A 27,543-nucleotide genomic window follows, 5' to 3' on the forward strand; every position below is an offset into this window, starting at 1 on the left:
AAAGACACGTTCGCGTAATTGAAAAACACATGCCTTTTATATGTTGTCCTCTATATGGGTCCTTATGTCATACGCATATACCATACCATTGCATCGGATTCCTTTTGGTTTTAGTTTATTTCTTTTTACAAGTCATAATTTACTATCTTCATCAATTGGTCTAAATCATATTTAACGTCGAATATAAGGTCCACTGACCGACTAAAACTATGGTCTATGGATACCAGTTTCTGATATGAATATGAGCTATCGTACGTCCTTCCACAATGCGCAGTTGAAGGGTCCACCGACCACGGCTATAAAGCATAAACCATTAACTGGTTTCTGGTTTTTTGGACTTTTATTTTATTTATTTATTTTATATAAACCATCAAAGCCCCACTGGTCGCTGGCTTTTTGGACTTACATAACTTTGTTTGGGTTTTTCTCGTTTTTAAATTTGCCATAAATGGTTTTTTGGACTTACATACTACAAATGGTTTAGAACATCAAGTATTAGACACATAATTCAACACCCATTGTTTTTAGAGTATCAAACATTTAATTATGAATATTCTGAATCATGTTCATCCGACAAATTGATGTCTGACTTTTAGTTTGGTGGACTGGTAATTGATACTAACCTTATCCACAACCCAAATTGGTCTGGAAGTTCTCATCCACATCTCAGATCCCAAATAAGAATATCTAAAGTTGAAAACGCCTGGATAAATTATGTACACAGATATCTTCTACACGTGTCATGATTGTTGATGATTGTGGATGGAGTTGTAACTAATTTTCGATTTGACTCCTAATCTTTTTTCAACGACCAATTTCATCTAATTTACCGTTAAAAAGAGTCACATGCCTCTGTCCGTTTATATGCACGCAATTCTACCTATGATATACCATTTGATGCAGAAATGGTTTCCTTGGAAGCAAGCTCTGACTCTAAAAATAGATCACTCGATGCATTCCAAAGTTCCTTGGCAAGTTTGGCATCGTATGAAAGCACAGAGGAGTTCACGGTCCCACCCTTTCCACCAAAATAGTATACGCCAGATGTTTCCTGAAATTAACACGCAATTGCTCCTCAGATTACAAACCTTTTGGTGTTCTGAATTGTTACATCTCACTGAAAAACTCCATCCATTTCAAGCGACTAAATATGCATTCACATTTAATGCAGGGCATATTGATGCAAGCATTATGCTTCCGTGACACGCAAGAAGAATTCATACCGATACACTTGTTAAACTCAAATCAAGGATATCACCACTCAAACCACCAGATTTCTGGTTATAAATATATTAAGAGGGGAATTTTCAAGTTCAAAAGACATGGTTTGTTCAGAGGACCAGTCTAAACAACCCAGGCTATGTTTCACAGCATCTCCAAGATGGTGACTCTCATGTTAGAAACTTTAGGAATAAATAACAGTAAAAGTTGACATTATTTTTATTTTAAACAACTTGAACCAAATTACCCCATCAACACCATACATATGAACATTGCTCGTCCCAGCTTTGTTACAGTTCAATTGCTTTGTATTACTCAAAGAGATACAATACCTATGAACTTGAACAGAACATTGCTTTGTTTACCTTAAAATTCTTCTTTGGAGCTGAGCTATTCAACAATAATATGCCGCATATCTTAATATTCATTGCATAAGACAACAACACACAATTGGAAGCAGTAGTAGAACACTGGCAATGACATGAATTGGTGTTAAGCTAGCTATTGAGATGATTTGACACAAAACTCTGATTAAGTTTGCAACACACATAGGACAAACAATCAGTGGCATTCACATTCACATGAGCAAGCTGCATATAGTTAGAATGAGGAAATCTTACTGGTGGGGCGAGTGCTGCATCAAGAATGGAGCTAACCCCAATTTCAGGTGACTGCAACAGGCCCAGAAGTTTTAGAACTATGGAAGCCAGACTGGATAGGCATGAGGGAACTTCTCGCATGATGTTGGTTTCCACAAATCCAGGATCCACAGCACTTCAAAATAAAACTAATCATGATTAAAATGAAGTTTCAAAACCTAGTATCTAATGCATGAATCCCAGAAAAATTAAGATTCAATGTCTAATGATTGTAATCGGAGATACAAATGCACTAATTGGTAATTTTCGCTATTAACAATTCTGCATAAATCTTTCAAGAAAGAAAAAAAATGGAAGAAAGGTTATAAAGCACATACATGACAGAGACCTGACGAGAGATATCCATCAAGCCAAGTTGCCGGTGAAGCTCATAGGAGAAGAGCAGCAGGAATACTATCAACAAAAGGGGCATGTTCAAATTAGAATAGAAAGAGCAGATTTTCTAGGGTAACTCGTATGGTAATCAGAGCTTACGTTTGGAATACTCATAGACATGAGCATATGGGTACCGTTTTGATCTGCCGAAGCACTTCCCAGATACAATGTCCTTGTTAACCTGGACATTCAATACTGAAGAGACGGGGGAGGGGAAGAATCAGTAATAAATTTACATTTTATAACTTTTTAAGCATCTTAAGGTAAAGTAGTTCAACAAGAGTAGAAAACTTGAAAGCCATTTTTCATCCAAGGTCTAGTCAAATTGGTCCATATCCAGAAATGATAGGATAAGGACTCTCATTACAGCATATCCTGCCCTGTATTATAAAGTTCATTAAAATTGGGCAAATATCATTTGCCAGACATGATCTAGGAGTCATGCACAAAACTATCCTGACAAACATAGTGATGTAACTAAGGTTTTACGGATGTATAATCCAACAAAGTAATACGAATTAAAAAACTCGCAGTACACATATCGGAAAGATTCTTACCACTTCGGTGTGTGAAGGAAGTTACATTCACTATACGGGAAGGAATTGGACTGTTTCTGAGAAGTGGTAATAATAGTTTGGTCAGAGAGAATGCACCTAAGTAATTTGTAGCCATCATCCTGGAAGGAAGGAAAGAAAAGAAAAATGTGAAATCATTAGTAAGCAATGCATGAGAAGGAAACCTGGATGTAGTGCCAAGTGCCATATTGAAATGTTAACTAATGGAAGGGAGAAAAAATTCTTATAGCAGTACATAGATAAAAAGAAAAATATAGTTATTACTGATCGTAGCCTTGACAAGTGAGTCTGGAAGAAGTTGCGAGTATCCCGGCATTGTTTATAAGGAGTTGGATGGAAGAGTGCATCTCTGAGTCAGAAAGCCACTTCTGTAGGGAGGCTTTGAACTGGAGAATTGAGTCGAACGATGCGAGATCAACCTGAAATGCTTTGAGATGTGCATTCTTATTCTGAGTTTTGATGTCCATCATCGTCTATGACACAAACAATTAATATCAGGAAACGATTTGAAGCAAGTTTTACGGTTCACCCACACCGACCCAATAAAGAATAAGCTATAAAGAAGAGGAGATACAGGGTACCTACCTTTGCTAACAAGTGGGATGAGCGTCCAACTGCAGAGACGAATATGCATCTTAATTAATTCTTATAAAGTGAGAAAGAAGTTGTTTATTAGCATATATTGGACAACATTATTGCAAAGAAATGACAATTTTCTATCATCAGGACTGATTGATGAGTGAAAACAAACAGGAATGCGCTTACCAAGAACCACGAAGAAACCATGGGCGGAGAGAGCATGGGCAGCAGCCGCACCCAATCCAGACGTTGCCTGGATAAGTATTAAGAACATTACATAAAGCAATGAATGAAATTGAAGAAGAAGAAGTGAAGAAGGCATACATACACCAGTGATAATGCAGAGAGGCCTATGTCCAAATGCTGAAGGTGAAGGTGGTGGTTTGGAAGGACAAGAATTTGAAGCAATGAGCTTCCAGTAAGAGAGGAGGAGACAGAATGTCCAGAGCACCGCCATTCTCCAGAATTCCACGGACATTACAAATTCCAGTGCCTCCATCATCATCTTCTTCTTCTTCTTCTTCTTCTAAATAAATTTATAATATTAATATTATTGAAAAGAATAAATGAAATCAAAAGTGAGAAAGAGGGAAAAGCCTACTCTTTTGTTAAAACTATGGCAGCGGCCAAGCCAAGCTCAGAGGCTCAGAGGCTCAGAGGCTCAGAGGCTCAGAGGCTCATAGACTCAAGAGAGTCAGAGAGAGTGCTCTGCTCTAGGTAGGATCCAGGCACTTGCGGCAGATTTTCTCAGTCGGACTGGAACTTGGACTTCGCAAACTACTTCCATAATCACCAATTTAAAGCCTAGTATGTGTTCATTGGAGTTGAGACACAAATTCAATGGATATAATCGGAGCAAAATACTTGAAAATTGTGTAATTGACATACCCCGAAAATATCCCGACTGGTTTCTGGTTTTTCCGTAAGAAATTGGAAAAAATAATAATAATAAAAAAGAAAAGACAAAAGCCCAATTAGTTGTGCTTGTGAGTGAATGATTCTGGACCCAGCCCAAAAGATTTTAGGTCAGCTTTGGGCGGGCTTGTGACAAAACCAGAATTGTTTTACTTTGTGGGCCATGACTGATATGCAATATGGATCCCGCATCCGATGGTATAGGACTGTTTTTGCCTTTTAATAAGTGGTGCAGCAGAAGATGATGAACAAAAGGTGGGTGTTAATGCTTTTTTAGAGAGGTTGCATGGCTAAAATTGGGGACATATCACTAAACATAGAACTAGTATTGAACAGAAAAGACTAGGATCACAATTTTTAGATAGTTTTCCTGTTGGAGCTTCTAAGAATAGATCCCCAAAATGGATATATGAAGGCAAATGCCCAATTGTTCAATTCAGTAAACAAATAAAAAAGTTCTAAAAAAATATTACAAAATCTGTACATAGAAAGATGTCTATGGGAAATATGGCCATTGCAAAGAGATCATCAGCCAAGGCTATTATTCTTCTTGGCTTAGCTTTGCTTTCTTGCGTGGCCGATGGCGTATCCCGTGGACATCTTTTCAAGGCTAGTGCCCGTCGTAGCGTTGCAGTAATCAATAGGAAAGTATTTGATGTCACAACCTTCGGTGCTAAGACTGAAAACCAGATGCCAGGAGGTAAGAGCACCGCAGCTGGTGTCAAGCTTGGTGTCAAGCTCGATTTACCGTCGCTGCCGGGTGATGATGAGAAGGTGGACTCTTCAGAAGAGGAAGCAGGCCCAGGTGAAGCCGGCCCTGGTGAAAGCCCTAGCGACGACAATGCATCGGTGAGTTTCCATCAAAATCATGCATGCATGTTTTGTTCTCCTATTAATTATTCTTCAATGAACGTGTATTAATTAATTGTGTCTACGCATGCATGCAGGCATTCATCAAGACATGGGTAGCTGCATGTAGAGGAAACTACTCCGGTCCAGCAACGGTTTTGATTCCCAAAGGGACATTTATGACAGGGCCTGTGATATTTCAAGGGCCATGCACCAGCTCAAAGGAGCCAATCCTAGTTGAAGTTGAGGGATATGTGAAAGCCAGCACCGATCTCAGTCTATACGCGTCTCCAGAATGGTTTACATTTGAGATGATTGACGGTTTGATAGTCACCGGTGAAGGCACTTTCGACGGTCAAGGTGAGAGTACATGGAAAAGCAATGGCTGCCAGGACAAGTCCAGCTGCGCTCAAGCCCCATCTGTAAGCATACTTAACTAATAGAAGAGCACGCAGTCGTGTTTATGTTATGTGGCCATTTATTTAATTATTTGATTCTTGTTTGTTGTAGTCTCTTAAGTTCAACCATGTGAACAACACCCTGGTCGAGAGGATCACTTCCTTGAACAGCAAGTTCTTCCACGCACACATCTATGGCTGCACCAACTTGACGATGAACAACGTCCACATTACTGCCCCAGGGGATAGCCCTAACACAGATGGCGTGCACACAAGCACTTCAACTAATGTCAAAGTCCTTAATAGCGTTATCGCAACCGGTGATGACTGTGTTTCCATCGGCCAGGGCTCGAACGACATCCTTGTCAACAACGTCACTTGTGGCCCAGGACATGGCATCAGGTAATCACTTCATGCATGCATGCAATAATCCTTAATTAAGATCGTTCATGAGGATTTTTTATTTTATTTTTAATTTATAAAAATTGGGTATTATTTATAGAAACAAAAAGTGAAAGGTTGCAGGTAAGTTGAATTTGAAGAGTGTAAGCCAAATTTACTATTTTGTTTTTGTAATGCAGTGTGGGAAGCCTTGGGAAGCGCAAAGACGACAAGAGCGTGAGCCAGATCCATGTGAGCAACTGCACATTGAGAAACACCACCAATGGTGCCAGAATCAAGACCTGGGCTGCGGAAAGTGCAGGAGAAGCAAGCGATATCACCTACGAAAACATTGTCATGGATCAGGTTCAAATTCCAATTGTGATTGATCAAAACTACGGACAGAAGAAGCCGAAGGCTGGAACTGGACCAGCTGGTGGGCCCCCATCAAAGTGGAAGATCAGCAACGTTCATTTCAGAAACATCAGGGGAACCTCGTCCAGAAATATTGCCGTCTCCTTACAATGCAGTTCTTCAAACCCTTGCGACGGGATTGAGATGGCCGACATTAACTTCTCCTACCTAGGCGGCGCTGTGAAGGACACGTCCCTTACCACTGAATGTTACAATGCCAAAATTGCACCCGCGGGCGTACAGATTCCACCACTCTGCCCCTAAATTAGTCATCAATTAATACATATCCTCTGTGTACAAGATTTCATTTCGACTCAATATTAATTAAGAAAACAAAAATTTATATATCCTAACCAAATATCTGTCTAGTATTCATATTTCTTTCCTTTTCTGTCTGTGATCTCTTTCGGTCTATGTATATTATATATATATATATATATTTTTTTTTGGTGAGTGTATATTATAAATATTTAAATACTCTTTAACAATGGATCTCATGATGCTATATATATTCCCCAATCTAATGCCAATATTCAAGTACATTTATAGTAAGCTGTGTTTTGAATATTGAAAGGTTTTCCCATTTATTAGAATAATATATATATATGCCAAAAACGTTATGTTTGTTCATCCATGCCTATTTTAAATCTAATTCGAAAGCTTAATCAGAACTGAAAATACTTTCTCTTTTTTGGAAAAAACGATATTCTAAATTACTGTAATGTACGGGAAGAGAAATTGAACTCATGTGCAAGCTTGCTATGTTTTTAATTAATTGTTCATGATCCATATACGATATTCTAAATTACTGTAATGTACGGGAAGAGGAATTGAACTCATGTGCAAGCTTGCTATGTTTTTAATTAATTGTTCATGATCCATATACGATATTCTAAATTACTGTAATGTACGGGAAGAGAAATTGAACTCATGTGCAAGCTTGCTATGTTTTTAATTAATTATTCATGATCCATATACGAAATTAATAATACATGAAATTAAAAGCCGCCCGGCCCGGCAACACCGAGTAATCAAAGAAGCAAAAAGACAACTCATGCAATCATCGGTCCGACCAAGGAATAGTTAATCACGTCTGTCCTTGTTGTATAATAACTAAAAAACCTACTCGCTATATTATATATATAACTGCAAATGTGTCTCTAGTGCGTACTGCTGAGTGATGCTGTGGAAGCCATTTTTGTAATATCTCGGAAGCTCAAGCAAGTTGGAGAAGATAGAAAGAAAGAAAAAAGATCCTCAAAAGCCAAGCCAACTATGTCGACTGAGGCACACGAAGAAAGTGATCAAAAGGTCATAGTTGAGGCACTCTCAAAAGGGCCTTCTCTGCAAAACTGCAATGCTTCATCAAGAAAATTCTGCGAGGCTGATTTTGTGCTGGGAGTGCCATTGGAGCTGAGCTGGGAGATGGTGGAAGAGATGACGTTTGGGTTCAGGACAAGGATAATTCTAGGGGATGAGAAGAGTGAGTATTTGGCTTACGAGGGTTTGCTGCCTGTTTATGGCTACCAAGTAATGGTGAAGAGATACAGCACGTCGGATTCGAGCAGGAGCTGGAGCAGGGACGTTCTTGAAGCAGAAAAGAAAGCAGCCTTGTCTATGCACCACAAAAACATACTCAGCTTGGCTGGTTACTATCAGAGTGAAAATACTACTATTCTCGTCTTTCCCTCAACAAAAAGAGGCTCATTAGACACAAACCTCTACGGCTCTAGAGGAAAACATTTGAAATTGACATTTCAAGATAAACTCAAGATAGCTATAGAAATTGCTCGAGGGCTTCGATATATGCATGAAGAAAGTCCTCAGGGTCCTGTTGTTCACGGCCAATTACTCATCAGCAACATTTTTCTCAGACGTGATTTACGCCCACTGGTGAAATTAAAATTAAAATTAATCTCCAAATTAGTTTCAAACTAATTAATTGTGTGTTATTATTTTTCTTCACTAATTACTATTGTTAATTGTTTGAACAGATCTCTGGTTTCGGTCGAGCTACCTGGCTTCATCTGAAGCAATTAACAAAGCCAATCAACAACAAAAAGTACGCATATAGCTTCTTAATTATTATAATTAACCCATGCATGATCATGTTTTACTTGTTATTTATATATTAATGTTTGCAATTGGTAGGTGTTCACTTCGGGATTATTTAGACCTCGAATCAATTGCTCTAGTAAAATCCGACATCCTATCCTATGGTGTCTTGCTTTTGAGGCTGTTTTGCAAAACAAGCGTGCCACAGGACGACAAAACTCTGCTTGACTGGGTTAGTTGTTCTAAACCTAATGCCTAATTAAATAATAACAGTTGATGAATATGATACATATATATATATATATGTGTGTGTGTGTGTATGTATATGATAGGCCCGTCCACTGTTGATGAAGAGAGCATTCCATGAATTACTAGATGAAGACTGGGAGGATGTAGACATGCATGAAATGTTTAGAGTCATGTGCACCGCCTTTCAGTGCACAATGCCTTGTCCAGATTTGAGACCTTGCACGAGCGAGGTAACAACTCCATCGATCTCATTAATTGTTAAACTTAATTTTGCTACCCAAGAGAGTTGCACTTGCAGGCAGTTGCTGATAAATTTTTGTTTTTTGTTTTCTCTCTCTCTATTTATTTTCAGGCTCTATCTTATCTTAAAGGAGAAATTTTTTGTGAAATGCAATCATCATCTCCCATCAATATCTGATACCACCATGAAAGAGAGGAAGAAGCCGAGATCGATCGATATGCTTGCTGCAGTCTGTCTGGCAACCCAAGCTCAATCGGTTGGCAATGACGTTCATGTAACTGCAAAACCTTGAGGATGCTATATCAAATCAGTGCATATAGAATAAAAAGGGTACATATAATAAAAGTTGAGTGCTACACATATTTATATTTTTGTAGCATCATGATGTTGTGCAAAGATTGAAGAACTTGTTGTTTTTTTTCTTTTCAAAAGATATTGAAGGACTTGTTGATTGGACTATCTTTCGCAATTGATGTTGATTGGACTGGCTTACACATATGTATATATAAGTTGAGGCAACTTAAAGAGAGTATTTTGCTATATACTTTGGGGAAAATGGTCGTCTAGTTTCAGCCACATCTCAATCTAATCCGGATAGACTTGTTTGAATTAGGCCCTTTGTGACATTTTTTTCTTCTTCTCATTTTTCTTATTTCTCCTGGATTTCGTCTGTTCATACTTCCCCCTTGGCTATAAGCAATGTATTCTATTTATTTACGACTCATTTGGTTTCCCAAGGACCACACAAAGATGATATATATTATAATTTTCAATCTGTATGAAAACATTAGCACAAACAAAAAGGCAGCAGATGGATGCTTTTTATCTGGGAAAAGGTATATTCTTATTACTCTAGCAGCCAAATATATATAATGGAAAAGAGGCCACGTATATTAAGATGGGTTCTTCTTATTATTTTATCTTTGGACACTTTGCACTAAGTCAAAACTCAAAAAGGACTTTGTTTTTTGGTTGAATGTGTTGTATTGTTGTGGAAGGATATCATAACATAACATAACATAAGCAGCAGACATTACAAAGTTTGCCTCGTCTTATATGCACAGATTCCACATGTCACAATATTAGCCATAATTAAGTTCCCTGGCCACCAGATTCTGTTCAATGGAATATGTAGTCATTTTTTTGTCATTCGCTAGGAAGGGGGAATGGGTTTTCTCAAGATCGTCTTTTAGTGAAATCGAACTTGGGGAAGGAGGGGGAGGAAGGGAAGAGTTTTACCCATTTTTCTACTGTGGTATCCCCCTTGTGCGGAATATCTAGTAATTATCAAGGTTTAAAATATTAATAGTTTAAAAACACGTAAAATTTAATGAAAATATTAGAATATTATCAATATCAATAAAAATTGAATAAAAACCACATAAATTGTAAGAAAAACTTGAAAAATTTTCTTGAAACTTTGGAAGATGTTTATTTATTCAATTATTTATTACTTTATCACTAAAAAAAAGAAAAAAGAAGAAGAAGGAAATGCATTGCATGATGAGTTTAATTGATTTAAGTTGATTATATAGCGAGTTGACAAACATTGTGAGTGTATAAAATATGTAGTAATTAATTAAAGAATATTAAACACACCATAATCATTTATTTATAACGATTGCATGGTAAGATACATAAGTGACTTAGTACCACATAAAGTTTTTATAAAGTTCAAATTTGAGTTATTTATACTAACATCTCCTAAGGTTTTCAGTTTTTTCACAAAATCCTTGAGGTTTTAGAAATTAAAAGAACACCCATTGAGGTTTTAAATTATTTTCACAAAATTCATTTTCATTGCTTTTTCATCCAAAGATTGATAATTTTATATCAAAAAATTTATCCAAATGACAAAGTTGGCCTTTGAGATTAGATTACATATACTTCATTGAGGTTAATTTTGTCATTTGCATAAGTTTTTTTAAAATGAAATCATCAATTTTTGGACAAATAATCAACGAAAAAGGGTTTCATGAAAACAAACTGAAACATCAAGAAGTGTTCGTGTAATTTTTTAGATGAGGGAATTTTGTGAAAACACAAGAAACCTTATGAGGTGTTAGCGTAAATAACTCTTCAAAATTTTCATTGTCTTCATCATCTTGAAATTATCGATATTATAACAATATTTTGGCCAAATATTGCTGAAGTGCGAGAGATGTTATCGACATCAATATTTTTCGATATTATTGATATTTATACGATATGTGTATGGATACATTCCAAAATATCATTGACTGAAAAAAATGATAATACCCTCAATATTTCGTCGATATTATCGATATTTTAGACTATAATAATTAGGTATATTAAGTTAATTATAGTCATAAATATGTTAATCATAAAAAAATATTATGATTACAGTATTTTAGGAAAGTATTCAAATCTCCAAAGAAATTTCGAAGTATCAAATGACTAACAAATTAATTTAACATAAAATGACCAAATAAAGCACTTTGTTAGCTGTATTAGAATTGATACACGCATGTATACGTGTGTTAGGTCAGTTGACCAGGATAGTTAGCTTCCCTTTAGACATCCAAATTCGAGTTTCCATCCTGTAGAGAAATTCCAGGATGTACTGCTTGGAGCATAATAGAAACTTTACAGAACTTAAAGGGCATAATTTTCAAATTAACATACAAAATCGTAGATTAACTGTAGTTAAAGTGGTTAAGAGCGTTTTCCCTTGCATCCCAAATTATGGCGTGTCATCATGTGGTCATGATGGCTTAAAGTCCAAATCTGTTCTCTCCGCACCATAGCATTGTCGCTTAAAATCGCTCATAAAGAAAAAACAATTCAAAATCAGAAAAAGAAAATATCTTTATCAAACGGCATTTGTGTGGCCTTGGCTAAGCTCCTCGATATCCCTCCCTCTCTCTCTCCAAATTATCTGTTGGCCAAATTCTTAGTTTCAGTCCGTCGCTTATTTGTCCGAAACCGAACGTTTTGCGGACACCGCGTACCGCTCTCCGATTCGAGATAAGCTCTCCGATTCTCAGTGGAGCAACACCCTCTCTATCTTATTAAACGCGCGCGCTTGAATTTTGGTTGGCTGCAATCAGTTTCCAATCTACTTTCTTCCTTCTGCGTTGCGTCCTTCGTATGTGTCGTTTAATGCTCAGTTCGATTCAATGAGATTGCTCCCTTCTGTTACAAATGGCTTCCGCTCCTTCCATGTCAGGTATGTATCTCTGCTCGCTTCTTCGTTGCCTGCTCAGAAAATGTAGGACACTGATGAATTTTGGATTCTCTTGTATTGGACTTGGTTTTACCAAACCCTAGTGAACTTAGCCTAGTATGGACACTGCACGTTCCATTTTTTGTTTTTGTTTTCCTTTGATTTGCAAATTGCAAGAACGTGAACCTGAAATTCTCGAATTATTTTGTACTGGTTTTCCAAGCATCCAAACAGGGCATTAGGGAATTAAATTTCACTAGTTGATTTCGGAATGTGTGAATTGTTGCAGTTTCTTTAGAATGCGTGAACGTATGTAAGCTGTCGAAAGGGGACGGGAGTGGGAGATATGATTGTAGCGTGCTCTCATGTGCGTGGAAAGCTCCAAGAGTCTTGACTGGGTTTCTTGCGAGCACAGCTCATCCTCCTCAGTGTTCGTGGTTGCCGTATGCGCGAAATGGAAGAAGAAACCGGATTAATAATGTAAGTTCTTTATGTATTATGGATTTACTTTCTGCCACTGATTGAAAACCAAGTTCCTTGATTAGAGATAGTTTCGGCTTATCTTGATTTTGGGTGCAAGTATTGCTTCTTACATCCTGGCATGTTGGCTTAGTCCCTAGGCAGCATTCAAGTTGATCATGTCCATAAATGGATGAAATGGTGCACCATATCAATGCAGCTATTAAAATAAGCACAGTATCACCAAGTAGATAGTTTTCTTTTCAAGAATCTTACTGATGCAACTCTTTAAATTTTTGAACTGCCTCCCTTATAGTGTTAGTGGTATGTTGTTCGCACAACAATCTTGCATGGTTATTAATCATGGAATCTGTTTGATAATGTACTCTTTACAGAGATGTGAACCCTGTAACATAGGAGGTTGGTATTCTGCCGAAGCTTCAGACTTTGTAGTTCTTGGAAGACTTTTTAAATCAGGTTTGCTTAATGTTGCTTGTAAGAGATGGCATCTGCAGTGTTCTTCATCTTTGTCTTCAGATGCCTTGAATGAGGTTTCTCCTGAAAAGTTGTGGGAGGTAAACTTTGATTATTGCCTAAGTACGCATTAATGAGAATGATAGTGTTTTTCCAACAGAGATATTTATGGTGTGCATTATGTTATCTTTAATCTGATTATCCCAGGATCTTAAGCCGACTATCTCATACCTCTCACCCAAAGAACTGGAACTTGTCCACAATGCTCTTAAGGTCAGCCATATGTCTAACAAGAAATTTTAGTTACTTGTCTTCAAAGTCCATTGAATAAGATTGGTGATTGTATATAACGTTAGTTTTTGGTTGTGTAGCTGGCTTTTGAGGCCCATGATGGTCAGAAAAGGCGCAGTGGAGAGCCCTTCATCATTCATCCAGTCGAAGTTGCACGTATTTTAGGGGAACTTGTGAGTCTTGCAAAGTTAGAAGTAGGCCTCTTTCTATATGTTTATTCCCATATTTCAATTGATTCTAACTGTATCTGTTCTCCTAGGAGTTGGATTGGGAGTCCATTGCTTCTGGATTACTACATGATACAGTCGAGGATACCAATGTTGTTACTTTCGAAAGGATAGAGGAGGAGTTTGGCGCAACTGTGCGCCATATTGTAGAAGGAGAAACTAAGGTGCCGTGCCTTAATGTGTCTAGTATTAATAACTTTCTGCTTTTATGTTTTAAATAGCTCTTTTAATGTTTCAAAAACCTCCCAATTAATTCGGCATGCAGTACTTCAATGTCCTTCTCCTTGTGTTTAGGTGTCAAAGCTGGGAAAATTGAAATGTAAGAGCGAGCAGGATTCTGTACAAGATGTAAAAGCAGATGACCTACGGCAGATGCTTCTAGCCATGACAGAGGAGGTGGATCTATTTATTATCATTCTTCTAAATGTTGTGTGTGGATGAATTATTCGGAAACTAAATTAGTTGTTGCCCCAGGTTCGAGTTATCATCGTCAAATTAGCTGACAGATTACATAACATGCGTACTCTTTCACACATGCCCCCACATAAGCAGGTGATGTGTTGTCTGTTTAAAGTTCATTGGTTATAAGTAGCTGATAGCCTGACACAGTTTGATGTTTTGTTGTGTCCAGTCCAGCATTGCACGTGAGACATTGCAGGTCTTTGCTCCACTAGCAAAGTTGCTTGGGATGTACCAAATCAAGGTACACATTTATGCTTGTCAATTCTCACTTTTTCAGTTTTCAACTGTTGCACTATAATGGCACCCTTGGACCTATATTATGATTGATTGTAGCTTAAATAAGTAGTTTCTGATCGCAAGTCGTCACATTCTGAAATTTGAAATGTCATTGAGTTGTGACTTAAATTTACATCCTAAGGTATACTTTAGACAAGACAAAAAAGTTATGCTTGTCTTGGGTCGAGGGGTTTCACAACTGAATTTCAAGTTTATGATGACTGAGATAATTTATAGTGATAAAGTTTTAAATATATTTTATTTTCATATATGATGGCTTCTGTTAATTTGTAGTCTAATAATGCGCTGATACCATATTGCAGTTAGAACTTGAAAACCTTTCCTTCATGTACACAAACGCTGAAGATTATGCTAAGATCAAGAGAAGAGTTGCAGACCTCTACAAAGAGCATGGGAGAGAACTTGTGGAGGTAATGCATTAATTCGTTAAACAAGGTCTACATAATGCTTAAGGAAGATTATCTATTTCATTGTTGCTGTTTTGGCATCCAGTAGAAGTTCTCAGTTTATCTTTCCTGGACTGTGTTATCAGTGACATTTGCTCATCAAACCTTAGTTCTTTGTGCTAGGCAAACAAAATTTTGATGAAGAAGATTGAGGATGATGAGTTCTTAGAACTCATGACTGTTGAAACTGAAGTTCGCGTTGTATGTAAGGAACCATACAGGTCAGACCATAACTCCTATTACATTTCTCATTCATTTTGAAGCCTGCTTGGTATGTCTAAACTCATTACAAGCATTATTCTTTCTGACTTGATTATATGCTTTAAATACTGTTTTGTTATCTGGCACAAGAAATACAAGGACATTATTCAAAGAGATTTTAAGGTGGCATGGAACATGACCACCTATCACTCTTGTAACCCTTGTAATGAGATGATGTTACTTTCAAGCTTAGTGTGTCATGCTTTGTCTGCTAAATCATAATTTCTGATTCATATTTCAGTAGTTAGTTTTTCTCATGGTCTATTTTCAACAGTTATTATGAGGACTATTTCTCAGGCTAACATGGACAGCTCTTATGTTCGCTTGCAGTATCTATAAAGCTGTGCTCAAATCTAAAGGTTCAATTAATGAGGTCAATCAAATTGCACAGGTTTGTTCTGATATTTACCTTCAACTAACCTTCAACTTTTGTTGAGGACACTTAATGATGATTCATATTTCTTCATTGACTTAAAGCTTTTCTTCGTTATTACCAGCTCCGAATTGTAATCAAACCAAAGCCATCTCTTGGAGTTGGGCCTTTGTGCACGCCACAGCAGGTATTTTTTTTCTTGTTCCAGGAGATAGGGAATTCTTTGCTGACTCCTGTACTAATTTGTTTCATTTTATTGTTGTTTTCTCTGCAGATCTGCTACCATGTTCTTGGGCTGGTTCATGGAATCTGGACCCCTATTCCTCGAACGGTGCGTATGTCTTTGAACTCTTACAAGATTCAAGTTAAGCATCAGCAGAAGTTATTTGTAAATTTACAAGTAGCTGTTTATCTTTTCTGGCAGATGAAAGATTATATTGCCACCCCAAAACCGAATGGCTATCAGAGTCTCCATACAACTGTAATTCCTTTCTTGTATGAAAGCATGTTGCGGCTAGAAGTGCAGGTATTATCAGATGCTCTTTTTGAGCATGTTCATATTTTCCAAAGTTGATATTGGGTAACTTCAGTTATTTCGGAGTTCATTTAAATCAGTGGCTTTCTGTTTGGGCAGATAAGAACAGAAGAGATGGATCTGATAGCTCAGAGAGGCATTGCTTCTCATTATAGTGGGAGAGGCTTTGTTACTGGTTTTGTTGGGCGTACTATCCCTTATGGTAGAAGTTCGAGAGGGAAGACTGTCTGCCTTAACAATGCAAACATTGCACTCAGGGTATTGTACCTGTATTCATTGCTATTTTTTGATTCGTTATTAGTTGTCCTTGGGGGGAGTTCTTGGCAGACCCCTTTCATGTCCCATGATTTTGATTCTAATTTCATGGATCAAGTCTCTTGTTTCCTCCAGATTGGCTGGCTCAATGCAATCAGAGAATGGCAAGAGGAATTTGTTGGCAACATGAGCTCTCGAGAATTTGTAGAAACTATAACTAGAGATCTATTAGGCAGTCGTGTGTTTGTGTTTACGCCAAGGGGAGAGGTAAGAAATTGGATTGCTTCATAATTGGGATTGTTGTTATATTTAATTGGATAAGAAGAACATAAATCTTTACATACAAGAAAATTATGCTTGATTATGTTGATAGATATTTTTACAATATGTACAGATAAAAAATCTTCCTAAAGGAGCAACTGTTATTGACTATGCTTATATGATACACACTGAAATTGGCAACAAAATGGTAGCAGCTAAGGTACTTTCCTTACATTTGACTGATATTCTTTTTCAATTCTAAATTCCTAGTTTCATTCTATAGAATTAAAACTAGGATGAACTTCGATTTGTTGCAGGTCAATGGCAATCTTGTTTCTCCTATGCACGTACTTGCAAATGCAGAAGTTGTCGAGATAATCACTTATAATGTCAGTATTTGTCAACCATCATCTATCTTTGCCTTTCTTTAAATGTATACTATAAGATGTACAAAATTTTAGCGCACACACATTATGTGGCAAAATTTGGAATAGTCTAAGCTGAATTCAGCAGTAGCATGCTAATTATTTCAAGCTCAATTCGTCAAGGTTAAAAAAGTAGCAATTGGTATTTGATACCCAATTTATGATTCCGTAAATTGTGGCTATGAAACAGCTCTAGCTCTCAATTATTTGGAAGAACAAAAATTTGATACGTTCTAGGTTTGACCATTAGGCAGGTCTTTTTATGGATAGAATTCTAATTTCTACAGACTTCTATAGGAGTTATTTATAGTAATTCCCATGTAATTTGACATGCTCATCATTTAGTTATCTCATGCTTGTGCGTTTAGGGCTCATATTTTTCTCTCTCTTTCCCCAGTCACTTACCGGAAAATCAGCTTTTCAGAGGCACAAGCAGTGGCTGCAACATGCAAAAACTCGTAGTGCCAGACACAAAATTATGAAGGTAGCTTGTGTTGGTTGGATTGTGATTTAATTTTACTTTTCCTTTTTACTTCTGCTGTGCTCTAATAGTAAACCTTTCATCATGACTGTAGTTCTTAAGGGAGCAAGCTGCCCTGTCTGCTGCTGAAATAACAGCAGACAAAGTAAATGACTTCATTGCTGATTCTGAAGAAGAGAGCGAAGAAGAAGAGCTCCAAAAAGCCTCCAAAGGATACAAACCTATATGGGAGAAAATGATGGTGAATGTTGTAGAACTGTCATTGCCAGAACGAAGTTCTGAAGATCCCTTTCAAATTAGAAATGGAAGTGCTGGGGTTTCCAAGGTGAATGGAAAACACAACAAGAATGTCCACCATGTAAGTTTGAAGGCGGAAGGGGAGATGTTGTCACAAGGAAATGGTGTTGCCAGAATGTTACAAGCTAATATTCCAATGTGCAAGGAAGCCTTGCCCAGTTTAGAAAGTTGGCAGGCCAGCAAGGTTGCCTCTTGGCATAGTATTGAAGGGCACTCCATACAATGGTTTTGCGTGGTTTCCGTAGATCGAAAAGGTACAGCTTTTATTGAACTAATCATTGTTAGATTTCCTTTTGTTATGTCTGGAGGTTAAAACATAAGTGACACTACTCAAAAATCTTTTCAATCTACTTGTTGGACCTGTTTAAACTTTAAAACAATAATTTCAGGTATGATGGCTGAGGTTACAACAGCACTGTCAGCTGTGGGCATTACTATTTGTTCTTGTGTGGTGAGTGGTTGGAGCTAGTAATTTCTGCTTTTTATATATCTCCCCTCTCATTTATGTCTGTAACACCTTTACCACAATGACCAGGCTGAGATCGACAAGGAAAGGGGAATGGCTGTCATGTTATTTCATGTTGAAGGAAGCGCGGAAAGTTTGGTAATTTTGCAGACGTTATCTCTGAACCCTGATTGTATGACTTGGTGAATTTTTCTGTCCTGACATGAGATTTTTCTCCCCTCCCAGGTTAGGGCATGCTCAAGCATTGATGTAATTCTAGGTGTCTTGGGATGGTCTACGGGTTGCAGCTGGCCTAGCTCAGTGGACAATCCCCGATATCTTGAATGCTAATTCACGGAGCCGTTAAAGCTCAATCCACCCATCCATCCGTTGCATACAGGCATGGGTATGAAGTTTTGCCTACAGAAATACTGAAATTCCGTCCTGTTTTAATAATAAAAAAGGAAAGATTTTTGTTTAATTAGCTCCGTAGTTTTCTTTTCATCTATTTGTTGGAGACTATAGGGCCAAATAAGCTGGCAGCATGAGAATGAGCAAAGTCTAAATTCAGGGTACTACTACTGTATATAGGAAACGGAGTGAATACTTAGGCTTAGTATATACACTTTGTAAAGAAAATTGTGAGAGAGGAGAGGAGACGACAGAAAATGACAAAAAGCTTAGCAAGAAACAGAGGGTTGGTTGTACGAATCTTGCTATACATAATTCTTTTTTCTGTGGTGTAGTGTTCACGTATCTTTTTTCTCTTTGTTTTACTTATTATTTTTTAAATGTTGAACTGCCTTGGTATTTGCGTCGCCTAATGCGATTGGGTTGCTTTGGAGTCATTGTTTAACGTTCAAGCGTAAACAAGTAACAAAGATAAACTGTTTGTGGACTTAAATTTTCTCTGTTGCTTCACTGATCATCAATGAAAGAAAGAATGGTCAGGATCGAAAACATAATTATACGACGACAAAATCACGATCATTAGCAATGATATCCAAATGTTCAATGTAGTTGAGTGTGCTCGTTGGATGTATTCCATCAAGGGCTCCTCTTTCTCCCACTCCTTGTTCAACAACCTCCTCGTTCTTGTTAGATTACTGTCCCTGTCGTGCTTATCTGTTTGGACTGTTTTGTCTTCTTTCTCCAACTTCTCTAGGCCGTCGTTTGTTTCCTGTAGTTTTGGCGATGAGTTCTCTGGCAACTCCCCCATACTTCCATCACCGACTTTCTCTAAAACATGCTCTTCGGAGCAGTTGTTATCCATTTTAGTCTGCCATGCGCTGCTGGCAACAAGGCTGCACTTGCAATACTTGGTTTTTCCAAGTCATTATGGGTGGGGAGATTCTCTTCTTGGCGTTTACATACTGAGGATGTCTCGTTCTTTTCATTGATTTATAGAGATACTATAAATCCTGATGTGCAACTAGCTAGAGTGGTCGTAGGGAGGGATATGATAGGGTAGGATAGGATTGGATTGGATTATTACCATCTGGTAGGGCTCAATTTGGGCAGGCATCGTCTTTGAAGTTTCATCACTTGATTCTTTGTAAATTAAACCATAGCCATCAGAAAAACACTTAACTTAGCCCATCATAAACAAACAAACAAACAAGCATGAATTGTGAGGAACATACCGGCATTGGGTGGTTCCCTCGTCGTCGTCGTCCTCCTTTGTGAAGCACTCGTTTTCCATGGATCCTTGGGATGAGTCATTGGTGGGTGTTGTTAGATTCTTATTGACATGGCGGCCTTCTCTTAATTTGTTGATGGTGAAGAAGGTTGCTACCAAACTTGCGATAGCCAAGGCTCCGCCTAACACATCCAGCCCTCCAATACCACCACCACCGCCACCAATACTAATTGAAATTGTCTGCCTCCTCTGCTCGTGTTTTGTATTGTTTTCCATTTCTTTCTTCTTCCTTTGCCATGCTTTCTTTGGGTTTAATTAATTAATTAATTAATATAATGATGGTAATATCTATAAATCTTGATTTTGGGAGGAAGAAAAGGCGCGAGAAAACCAAAGGTTTTTAATAGGTACGATCAAGAAGATTCCGGTGATGTCAAAGTCGAAGAGTCACGGGCTCTGTCTTGTGGTTCAAGTCAAGTATATGGGGCTCAATCCCATTATTAGCCTAATGAAGCAGTAAAATTATAATAATAACAAAGATTAATACAAATGAGGCTTGTTACATTTGTTCTTCTTCTTGTTTCGTGGGCTGCGAACCCAGCTCCACTTATTCCATTGATATTATTAGGATGATGTGAACGTGAAAGGCCCTACAGTATAAAGCCTTATGTTCTTGTCGTGGAGGAGACGATATGAAGCAAGCACAGCACCACTTATTCCATTGTTCAAGTCTGTGGGAACGTTACAAGACTCCAATGGAGAGAGTTCGAGAAAGGCTCTGCACTGAGTGAGCTTCTTGTGATTTTCAATCTCATAAGGAGAAAGTGTTGCAAAGAAATAACCCCTGGCATCAGTTGCATCGCTCAAGATGGTCATGGGTGCACTTTCCATCCCATATTCGTCCACAGCCTCACATGTTATCCTGGCCACCGCCCCTGCATGCATGGTCCATGGAGATGGATGGGTTAACTCAGAATTAGAGTCGGAAATTAATTAAGGGGTGTATTCAATCTTTAAGTGAGTGACTTTCATAGAGTTTAATGGAGATACGTACCTTCGAGAGGGATGACTTTAGGGCCTGATTTGCAATAAACAAGGCCTTGAATGCCCAAAATGGATTTGGTTGGTTGTAGGTTTATCTCATCATAGTGATTATTGCTAGCAGCAGAAGAAGGCGTAATCAGCAATGCTACTAATGCCAAGACTAGCAAAGAGGTTGCAGAGAAGAAACGGTTAAAAGCCATTGAGTGTATTGTCAACGACTTTTGAGGTATGCTTGCTAATTAAGATGGATATGGATAGAGAGCATCACCATGGTCCATATACATATATATATAAAGGGAAAATGAATTACAGGAACTGACTTGGTTGCACGATCGACATAGATAATACATCAAGCATATATATATATATATATTTGTATAATATAAGCCACGTCGTTTTTGGATACAATGAATGTGTAGCTTGTTGAGGTGGTTTGGAGTATTTTACATAGAAGCCAGATTTTGTTTAGATAATGCTTGAAAATCATTACAACTTGGGCGATAAAAAATTCAGGCCGTCGTCGTTCATGCATCCACGACCCTCTTGTTCCATGCATGTCGCAATATTACAATTATAAGTATTTCTCTTCCAACTACTCGTTATGGCATTGGCCTGAGTCTGAGTGCCATGGCCAGTTGAGGAAGCCAGGAAGGACAAGGGAGGAGATATTAATTCATTTTTCTTCAAAACTGCGTGTGTTTTACTCAGTTAGGCAGTCAATGTAGTCAATGTATTTTAATTTCTTTTATACAGTTATTGCACTTTATTTTTATTAAATTTACAGAGAACAATGTGGGATTTGACCATAGTTTCAAGAAGCGAGTAATTTTAGATGATTTGTAATGTACTAACTTCAATGGAACAAAATGACTATATTGGCTAATGGAGTAAAACACATCTACTATATTGGCTGGAAAGTTCCAACAAACGAAATATTTTGACATTTAAGCCTAATTTTCCTAATGGTAATTGGGAGGAATGAAGTAAAACACATAGACAAAAGTAATCAAATTGAAACACAAGGACTAAATTAGTTGAATGGGTAAAAAATAACCGCATTTAAGCCTCCAAAAATATGTGAGTTGTGTTTTTCAGTCACTATATTCACACACAAGAAATGCATCTCAATCAATTATATATTGACGGAAGGATGGAAAAACATGTCGCTTGACAACCTTATTTGAGTAAAATTTTGGAAGAACAACTCGATCTGTCTGTCTATTCTTCAACAACATTATGGGAAGTACATATGTCCAATTGAAGAAAAGAGGAGGTTCATTATGGGAATTCAAAGGCTTATGAAAGGATAAACGTCTTCTTGTATTATAAAAAAAACAAAAGGAAAAAACAGGCATGCTCTAACAGAGCAAGCAGAAAGCAAAGCACCTTATTACAAATTAATAATCCCAAAATGGCAGAGCCTAAAACCTCTTACCACCAATAACAAAAATCAAGCAAGCAAAGCACCAACAATGAAGAATCAATCAATTGAATTAATAGCCATTATTAGGGGTTGATTTAGGTTCAGTCTCAGAGGTGTAGAAGAAGGGTCCCACAGAGTACAACTTGATCTTCTTGGTGTTGATGATGCGATAAGAAGCAAGCAGATGACCAGTAATCCCATGGTTAACATCGGTAGGGACTTGGCAGTATTGAAAGGGAGAATAATCAAGGAAGGCCTTGCATTCTGTGAGCTTCCACTTATCTTGAAGCTCTGAAGGTGACAATGTTGCGAAGAAGTAACCCTTTGCATCAGTTGCTCCACTCAGTATGGAGAAAGGGGCGGTCTCGTAGCCGTATTCATCTTCAGCCAGACATGTTATCCTTGCCACAGCTCCTACAATTAATCCAACCCAACAGAACATTATGATCAGCACTCACTGACTTAACATATAATTGGTGATTACTTAACATAGAATTAGAATTAGAGACTATATATACCTTTAATGGGGAAGCTTTTAAGGCCTGATTTGCACAAAACAAGCCCTTGAATACCAATGATGTGAGGTAGTTGCTTTGCATATACTTCTTGTGGCTTTGGCTTTTCAACCTTTGGCAGCTTTGGAGTGTCATGATCATCAACCTTTGGCTTGGGAGCAGAGCCATAATCAGAAGCAGAGGCAATGACTAGAAATGTCAAGAGAAGCATAGAGGTGGCAAAGAGGAAACGGGTGAGAGCCATTATTACAATTCTTGTAACCAATGTATGCTAATGCTATGCACAAGGTGAAGACAGAGTTTTCTTAAATAGGAAAAGTGGCTCAAGTTTTCTTTTCTTTTTTAGTATTTGTGGCCAGAGGAATGGTTCAAGTTTGTGATATCCAGAATCCAAATTAATTGATTGATTAAATATGTGCTGCGCACTGCACAGAGAGTTTACATGGGTTGGGTGCACGTTGGTAAAGAAATCCCCAACCAAACACTGCTGGCATTGATTTGAGAGTAACTTGGGCGGTGACTGGTGGGTGTTTGCTGCTACGGATCTGGGCCAACCTGATGCCTGTTATGGGTTTGGGCTCAGAGACTATGTGTTGTGATGGGCTTTTGATTCTTTTCTTCTCCTTTTTTGTTGGGTGGGTGGGAGGAGGAGAAGACGACGTGAGTACGAAAGAGGTGCGTATTAAGATATTACAAAATTGACAGTCAAATATGCAACTAATCGTCAGCTGGCTACCTAGTTTTCTTTTACATTTCAGTTCAAAACAACCAGCATGTTATACACACACACACACACCATGGGCTTAATTGGCGGTTTGTAAACAAGTTTAGCTTGCATCGCTCACTCTCGCATCGCATCTCGCTTATGTTAATTATCTACCAAGTTGCAAGGTCAGCGCACTGGGGTGTTGGAGTAAAGCAAAGTTGTTTAGGTTAGGAGTAAACAAATGTAAAACCGCTCGACATTGTTACCCAACAATACTAGTATACTACCACCTGTTTTGGAATTGCTCTTCCACTTGCAACATGTTACTCAAGTTTGATGTGCGCTCTAACCTTTTTTGTGGTGGGTTTGACAAAAGGTTCATTTATATACAATAATCGGGTTGTAGCGATTGTCCCATTATTTTTTTTTATTAATTCCTTTGTTGCCAAGTTGCTAGCATTGCTAAGTACTAATTCCCTTGTTCGATTATGACCCCGAAAAAAGAAGAAGAAAAAAATTCCCTTGTTCAGTTTATTAAAATTACTAAATTGCCTTTTACATGGATGCATTAAAATAAACATATAAGGTTAGGGCCACCATAGAAAAATTACTCAATACAACTCTATTTTTTTTTCTTCTATATAAATGAAAAAGAAAAATCAAACTTAAAAACTCGAGTGCAGAAAAAATGCACTTTACTACTTGAGTTACTTATAAATTCAGATTTCTCATGATAAATTAGAATCTGTCCCCTCTCCTTTTATTAAACTTTTTTCAAAATTGTCACGTTGATCATTACAGCTTTTTTCAAAGTGTACGCGTTACAATTAGTAGAGACTGAACGAGAGTTGTGTGCTGATAGATAGCCTTGCCATCCACGCAAGGCCCGATAAAATTAAAGACCACGCTAAGAAATTAATAAAAAGGGGTAGGTAAATCAGAGGAAGGCTCCCGATAAAGACATATATCTAGCAGTGGAGTGCCAATTCTCTCTCTCTCTCTCAGTACAAAACCCCCTCCCTTCTCCCTCATCTCTCTTCATTTCTTACTCATCTATCCGTCCTCCTAAAACCCTTTCTCAGCTTTCTTCACATCTTCTAAATTTGTCTCTGAGTCTCATACATATAAGTTTCTTCAAGCCCAGGAATGTGTGGCGGTGCTATTCTCTCTAATCTCATCCCTCGCAACCGTGGCCTTCGTGTCACCGCCTCCGACATATGGCCCAATTCTCCCTTCGCTAAGCTCAATCCCGACAATTTCTTCGACTACAATCCCAGCCCACTCACTCGTACCGACTCATCCCCACGCAAAAGAGCCCAACCCACTTCAGGTACGGTCTTCTTTCTACCCCTATCTTATTTTTCTGTGAAGCTAAATCCTTCTGGGTTCTGAGCCTGGCATTTTTACAAACAGGTAACCGGCAAGAAGAGAAGCCCCCCAAGAGGGCGAGGAAGAACCTCTACCGAGGCATCAGGCAGCGTCCGTGGGGCAAATGGGCCGCGGAGATTCGTGATCCCAGAAAAGGGGTTCGAGTTTGGCTTGGTACCTTCAACACCCCTGAAGAGGCAGCCAGAGCTTACGATAGGGAGGCTCGCAAAATCCGCGGTAAGAAAGCCAAGGTCAATTTCCCCAACGAAGACGACGACATTCCCACCCAAACGTATCTGAGAAACCCCAATCCTCCTTCTCTGTTTCAAACCAGTAGCGAGAATTTGAGTAATAGTCATATGCCAAAAAGCTTTGATTTGGGATTTGGGTATGATCTAAACCAGATTGCAACAATTTCCTCCAATTCCAATTCCAAGGGGTTGAGCTCCATGAATCTTGTGAACACTGACCCAACTGTTATTTCGGGGGAAGAAAACTCCGGGTCTGGTTCAGATGGCGCTTACTCTTCGACGGCGGGGCTACTGGGTTGCAATCAGAATGGGAGCAGCTGTTGTTATGGTGAAGCTGAGGTGAAAGAGCTAGAGGAAACGAAAGAAGGGATATTGAATAAGGATGCGATTGCAATCATGGAAGAGAACGAAGTGCAAAAGCTTTCTGAGGAGCTAATGGCGTACGAGAACATGATGAAATTCTATCAGATTCCCTATCTGGACGGGCAGTCCACAGCTACCCAGCATCCTCCAGCTCAGGAAGGCATGGTTGGTGATCTCTGGAGCTTCGATGACGACCGCGTTTCTGCTCCGTAAATTAATATTGTTGTAAATTTGGTCATTTGGTTAGGGTATTTTGATCATTATTCACTGTTGCTGATTAATTACGATTAGAGTCTTTGTTTCATTTATTTAAATTGTGCCTAGTTATAAAACCTGCTTCTTTTTTTATGCTTTTGTACCCAAATCCAAATGTAACTCTGGACATATTGTTTCAATTTGTTTATTGTTGTCATCCTCGTTTGTTATGTTTTTTTTTTGGTTATTGTTCTAACTTCTAGGATAACAGGATCGTTCATGGTGCACTTTCATTTCAAGAGTGCCAGTTTATAATTGAAAAAAATTTATATTTATCAAAAGAAAACATTTATAAAAAACCAAATAAGTTCATGTAAATCCCAATTTCTAACTGCGATATATAAATTATGTGTGAGTGATATGTGGGGAGCAGTCTTTCCATCCACCAATTTTTTTGGGGAAAAAAAAATGAAAAGAAAATATGGTATTAATTTTTCCTTTTTATTGTGAGAGGAGAGAGAAAGCAACGTGGTGTGGGCTAGGTTAGGTGAATGCAGATGTAAAATTGGCAAGCAATTCGCTTGGCTTCGCCGCCGGTTTCCAATCCCAGCGGCGCTGCTGGTTTCCAATTTCCAGTTTCGATATTTCCTAAGCTATGACCAATACAGCGACTGAGTCACTGCGGTGTGGCCGGTGGGCGCCGACAGATATTCTGACTTCTCGCTCAAAAACTTGTACTTCTTATGTTTTCTTGTACTACACTTACTATTTCAGGGGCGACGAACACGTGATGGATTGACTGCGCCTTTTCTTTTTCATCATTGGGCCTGACCTTCTTCCACCTTAGTCTGGAATTTGATGAGGTCTGGGCTCTAGTTGTAGCCCAAGCCCAACCAATCAATAAATTTTTGTTCCGTTGATGAACACTAACAACTCCTCATGTTGCTGAAAATACATGAAAATGGAAGGAACATGTAAATTCATTACTTGTATTTTTTAATAACAAAGAATTATCATCAATTAAGTAGCATATTACAGAACAAAACCAGTGCATCATGAATTGAATCATCATCATCCCAGAATTGTGGTCGTCCGAGACTGATTCTTAGGAAATCTAAGCTGCAACTTTACATGATAAGTGGCATCACCATGGATACTCTGAGCAAAAACCGCAAGTCCTCTTGCAAAAGCAAACGACCCCGTTCCACCCATCACAGTAAGCTCTTCGGTGTCTTTCGGGGAGACATGCTTGGCCTCAACGCTTAGGCTACCCGAATACTGAGGCGTGTGAAAGGTGAGATAGATTATGTTGAAACCCGAGTTTGCAAACTGCTCTACTGGGATAATGAACCCTTGCGCTTTCCCCACCACCAGAGAAGTGTTCTCGGGTCCCTCTGTGAGCATGCGGTGGAAGATGAATGCTCCTCCGCCGTCTGATTGAGAAGATTGTGCCACATGATCATTATTATTATTGGAGCTTGTTGCATCAATAATATTGGGACTTTGTGGTTGCTGGATGTACAAGGAGAGGTCCAGCCATGGCGGTGATGGCTTTCTTTTAGGTAGTGGTGAAAACAAAGCCAGCAGAATCACTGCCAGGGTTGCCAACAGGACTGCACTGCAAAATATGATCCTGGCCAGCATCGTCACCAGCAGCATTCAGGCATTTCAAGTTTCAATGGGTCACTTTGAGCTGGGATATGTGTTTCCATTTAACAAACTTTCTATTGTTGTTTAGGCCAACTAATCCCACTCACATTTGGGAGCCTCTTAACCAAATCAATATCATACAAGTGATGACTTATACGGTCAATGGATGGATGTCACTATTGTGAGCCATAAAGAACTTAATTTGTCTTTTTTTTCTTTCTACAAAATGATATTATAACTATTCTAATGTAGAGATTAAGTACCTTAAGCTTGAAAAAAAATATATATATTGTGGAGGCGGC

General features: G+C 38.3%; 8 protein-coding genes across 12 annotated transcripts; 4 read left to right on the top strand and 4 right to left on the bottom strand.

The window, feature by feature from the left end:
- Window positions 523-4,308, bottom strand: LOC18767452 (dehydrogenase/reductase SDR family member on chromosome X). Of its 5 annotated transcripts, none has more exons than XM_007200760.2 (10): window positions 4,011-4,307; window positions 3,738-3,926; window positions 3,596-3,662; window positions 3,416-3,444; window positions 3,095-3,303; window positions 2,813-2,931; window positions 2,355-2,450; window positions 2,198-2,273; window positions 1,842-1,995; window positions 523-1,051 (listed from the first exon to the last, which is right to left on the bottom strand). In XM_007200760.2, the coding sequence occupies exons 2-10, from the start codon at window positions 3,912-3,914 to the stop codon at window positions 881-883; spliced, it is 1,098 nt and encodes a 365-aa protein (XP_007200822.2). In that variant the 5' UTR covers window positions 3,915-3,926; window positions 4,011-4,307; the 3' UTR covers window positions 523-880. The 5 variants fall into 5 exon arrangements, with proteins under 5 accessions (XP_007200822.2, XP_020425790.1, XP_020425789.1 ...); XM_020570201.1 differs by having other exon boundaries at window positions 3,738-3,932; XM_020570200.1 differs by having other exon boundaries at window positions 3,738-3,935.
- LOC18766892 (exopolygalacturonase clone GBGE184) lies at window positions 4,754-6,715 on the top strand. The gene is made up of 4 exons (XM_007200606.2): window positions 4,754-5,173; window positions 5,272-5,595; window positions 5,684-5,973; window positions 6,153-6,715. Exons 1-4 carry the CDS (start codon window positions 4,817-4,819, stop codon window positions 6,628-6,630), a joined length of 1,449 nt encoding a protein of 482 aa, XP_007200668.1. The 5' UTR covers window positions 4,754-4,816; the 3' UTR covers window positions 6,631-6,715.
- LOC18767793 (probable receptor-like protein kinase At1g80640) lies at window positions 7,642-8,680 on the top strand. Its single transcript, XM_020553609.1, has 3 exons — window positions 7,642-8,259; window positions 8,361-8,428; window positions 8,518-8,680. Exons 1-3 carry the CDS (start codon window positions 7,642-7,644, stop codon window positions 8,678-8,680), a joined length of 849 nt encoding a protein of 282 aa, XP_020409198.1.
- On the top strand, window positions 11,700-18,853 carry LOC18766973 (putative GTP diphosphokinase RSH1, chloroplastic). Its single transcript, XM_007200254.2, has 24 exons — window positions 11,700-12,101; window positions 12,388-12,578; window positions 12,953-13,132; window positions 13,239-13,304; window positions 13,403-13,495; window positions 13,582-13,713; window positions 13,844-13,945; window positions 14,024-14,101; window positions 14,181-14,252; window positions 14,611-14,718; window positions 14,878-14,975; window positions 15,346-15,406; window positions 15,513-15,575; window positions 15,663-15,719; window positions 15,813-15,914; window positions 16,023-16,181; window positions 16,314-16,445; window positions 16,573-16,659; window positions 16,757-16,828; window positions 17,262-17,348; window positions 17,440-17,896; window positions 18,032-18,093; window positions 18,178-18,246; window positions 18,334-18,853. The coding sequence occupies exons 1-24, from the start codon at window positions 12,077-12,079 to the stop codon at window positions 18,436-18,438; spliced, it is 2,658 nt and encodes an 885-aa protein (XP_007200316.1). The 5' UTR covers window positions 11,700-12,076; the 3' UTR covers window positions 18,439-18,853.
- On the bottom strand, window positions 20,237-21,001 carry LOC18768335 (proline-rich protein 3). Its single transcript, XM_020570671.1, has 2 exons — window positions 20,781-21,001; window positions 20,237-20,661 (listed from the first exon to the last, which is right to left on the bottom strand). Exons 1-2 carry the CDS (start codon window positions 20,968-20,970, stop codon window positions 20,351-20,353), a joined length of 501 nt encoding a protein of 166 aa, XP_020426260.1. The 5' UTR covers window positions 20,971-21,001; the 3' UTR covers window positions 20,237-20,350.
- On the bottom strand, window positions 21,969-22,965 carry LOC18767218 (proline-rich protein 3). The gene is made up of 2 exons (XM_007201037.2): window positions 22,712-22,965; window positions 21,969-22,607 (listed from the first exon to the last, which is right to left on the bottom strand). The coding sequence occupies exons 1-2, from the start codon at window positions 22,950-22,952 to the stop codon at window positions 22,264-22,266; spliced, it is 585 nt and encodes a 194-aa protein (XP_007201099.1). The 5' UTR covers window positions 22,953-22,965; the 3' UTR covers window positions 21,969-22,263.
- On the top strand, window positions 24,301-25,808 carry LOC18767585 (ethylene-responsive transcription factor ERF071). The gene is made up of 2 exons (XM_007200356.2): window positions 24,301-24,744; window positions 24,828-25,808. The coding sequence occupies exons 1-2, from the start codon at window positions 24,561-24,563 to the stop codon at window positions 25,607-25,609; spliced, it is 966 nt and encodes a 321-aa protein (XP_007200418.1). The 5' UTR covers window positions 24,301-24,560; the 3' UTR covers window positions 25,610-25,808.
- On the bottom strand, window positions 26,090-27,325 carry LOC18766648 (dirigent protein 6). Its single transcript, XM_007199462.2, has one exon. It carries the CDS (start codon window positions 27,248-27,250, stop codon window positions 26,663-26,665), a length of 588 nt encoding a protein of 195 aa, XP_007199524.2. The 5' UTR covers window positions 27,251-27,325; the 3' UTR covers window positions 26,090-26,662.

This window comes from Prunus persica, chromosome G8 (assembly GCF_000346465.2).
Source record: "Prunus persica cultivar Lovell chromosome G8, Prunus_persica_NCBIv2, whole genome shotgun sequence".
NCBI lineage: Eukaryota > Viridiplantae > Streptophyta > Magnoliopsida > Rosales > Rosaceae > Prunus > Prunus persica.

Coding starts and splice junctions, on each gene's coding strand:
- LOC18767452 (XM_007200760.2), bottom strand. CDS start 3,914: ATGATGATGGAGGCACTGGAATTTGTAATGTCCGTGGAATTCTGGAGA. Junction 2,932..3,094: donor ACTTGTCAAGGCTACGATCA/GTAATAACTATA, acceptor CCTTCCTTCCAG/GATGATGGCTACAAATTACT. Junction 1,996..2,197: donor TCTCGTCAGGTCTCTGTCAT/GTATGTGCTTTA, acceptor TTTATTTTGAAG/TGCTGTGGATCCTGGATTTG.
- LOC18766892 (XM_007200606.2), top strand. CDS start 4,817: ATGTCTATGGGAAATATGGCCATTGCAAAGAGATCATCAGCCAAGGCT. Junction 5,596..5,683: donor GCTGCGCTCAAGCCCCATCT/GTAAGCATACTT, acceptor TGTTTGTTGTAG/TCTCTTAAGTTCAACCATGT. Junction 5,974..6,152: donor GGCCCAGGACATGGCATCAG/GTAATCACTTCA, acceptor TTTGTAATGCAG/TGTGGGAAGCCTTGGGAAGC.
- LOC18767793 (XM_020553609.1), top strand. CDS start 7,642: ATGTCGACTGAGGCACACGAAGAAAGTGATCAAAAGGTCATAGTTGAG. Junction 8,260..8,360: donor GACGTGATTTACGCCCACTG/GTGAAATTAAAA, acceptor TTGTTTGAACAG/ATCTCTGGTTTCGGTCGAGC. Junction 8,429..8,517: donor AAGCCAATCAACAACAAAAA/GTACGCATATAG, acceptor TGCAATTGGTAG/GTGTTCACTTCGGGATTATT.
- LOC18766973 (XM_007200254.2), top strand. CDS start 12,077: ATGGCTTCCGCTCCTTCCATGTCAG. Junction 13,714..13,843: donor TTGTAGAAGGAGAAACTAAG/GTGCCGTGCCTT, acceptor CCTTGTGTTTAG/GTGTCAAAGCTGGGAAAATT. Junction 15,720..15,812: donor GGACCCCTATTCCTCGAACG/GTGCGTATGTCT, acceptor CTTTTCTGGCAG/ATGAAAGATTATATTGCCAC.
- LOC18768335 (XM_020570671.1), bottom strand. CDS start 20,970: ATGGCTTTTAACCGTTTCTTCTCTGCAACCTCTTTGCTAGTCTTGGCA. Junction 20,662..20,780: donor TAAAGTCATCCCTCTCGAAG/GTACGTATCTCC, acceptor CCATGCATGCAG/GGGCGGTGGCCAGGATAACA.
- LOC18767218 (XM_007201037.2), bottom strand. CDS start 22,952: ATGGCTCTCACCCGTTTCCTCTTTGCCACCTCTATGCTTCTCTTGACA. Junction 22,608..22,711: donor TAAAAGCTTCCCCATTAAAG/GTATATATAGTC, acceptor GATTAATTGTAG/GAGCTGTGGCAAGGATAACA.
- LOC18767585 (XM_007200356.2), top strand. CDS start 24,561: ATGTGTGGCGGTGCTATTCTCTCTAATCTCATCCCTCGCAACCGTGGC. Junction 24,745..24,827: donor AAGAGCCCAACCCACTTCAG/GTACGGTCTTCT, acceptor TTTTACAAACAG/GTAACCGGCAAGAAGAGAAG.
- LOC18766648 (XM_007199462.2), bottom strand. CDS start 27,250: ATGCTGCTGGTGACGATGCTGGCCAGGATCATATTTTGCAGTGCAGTC.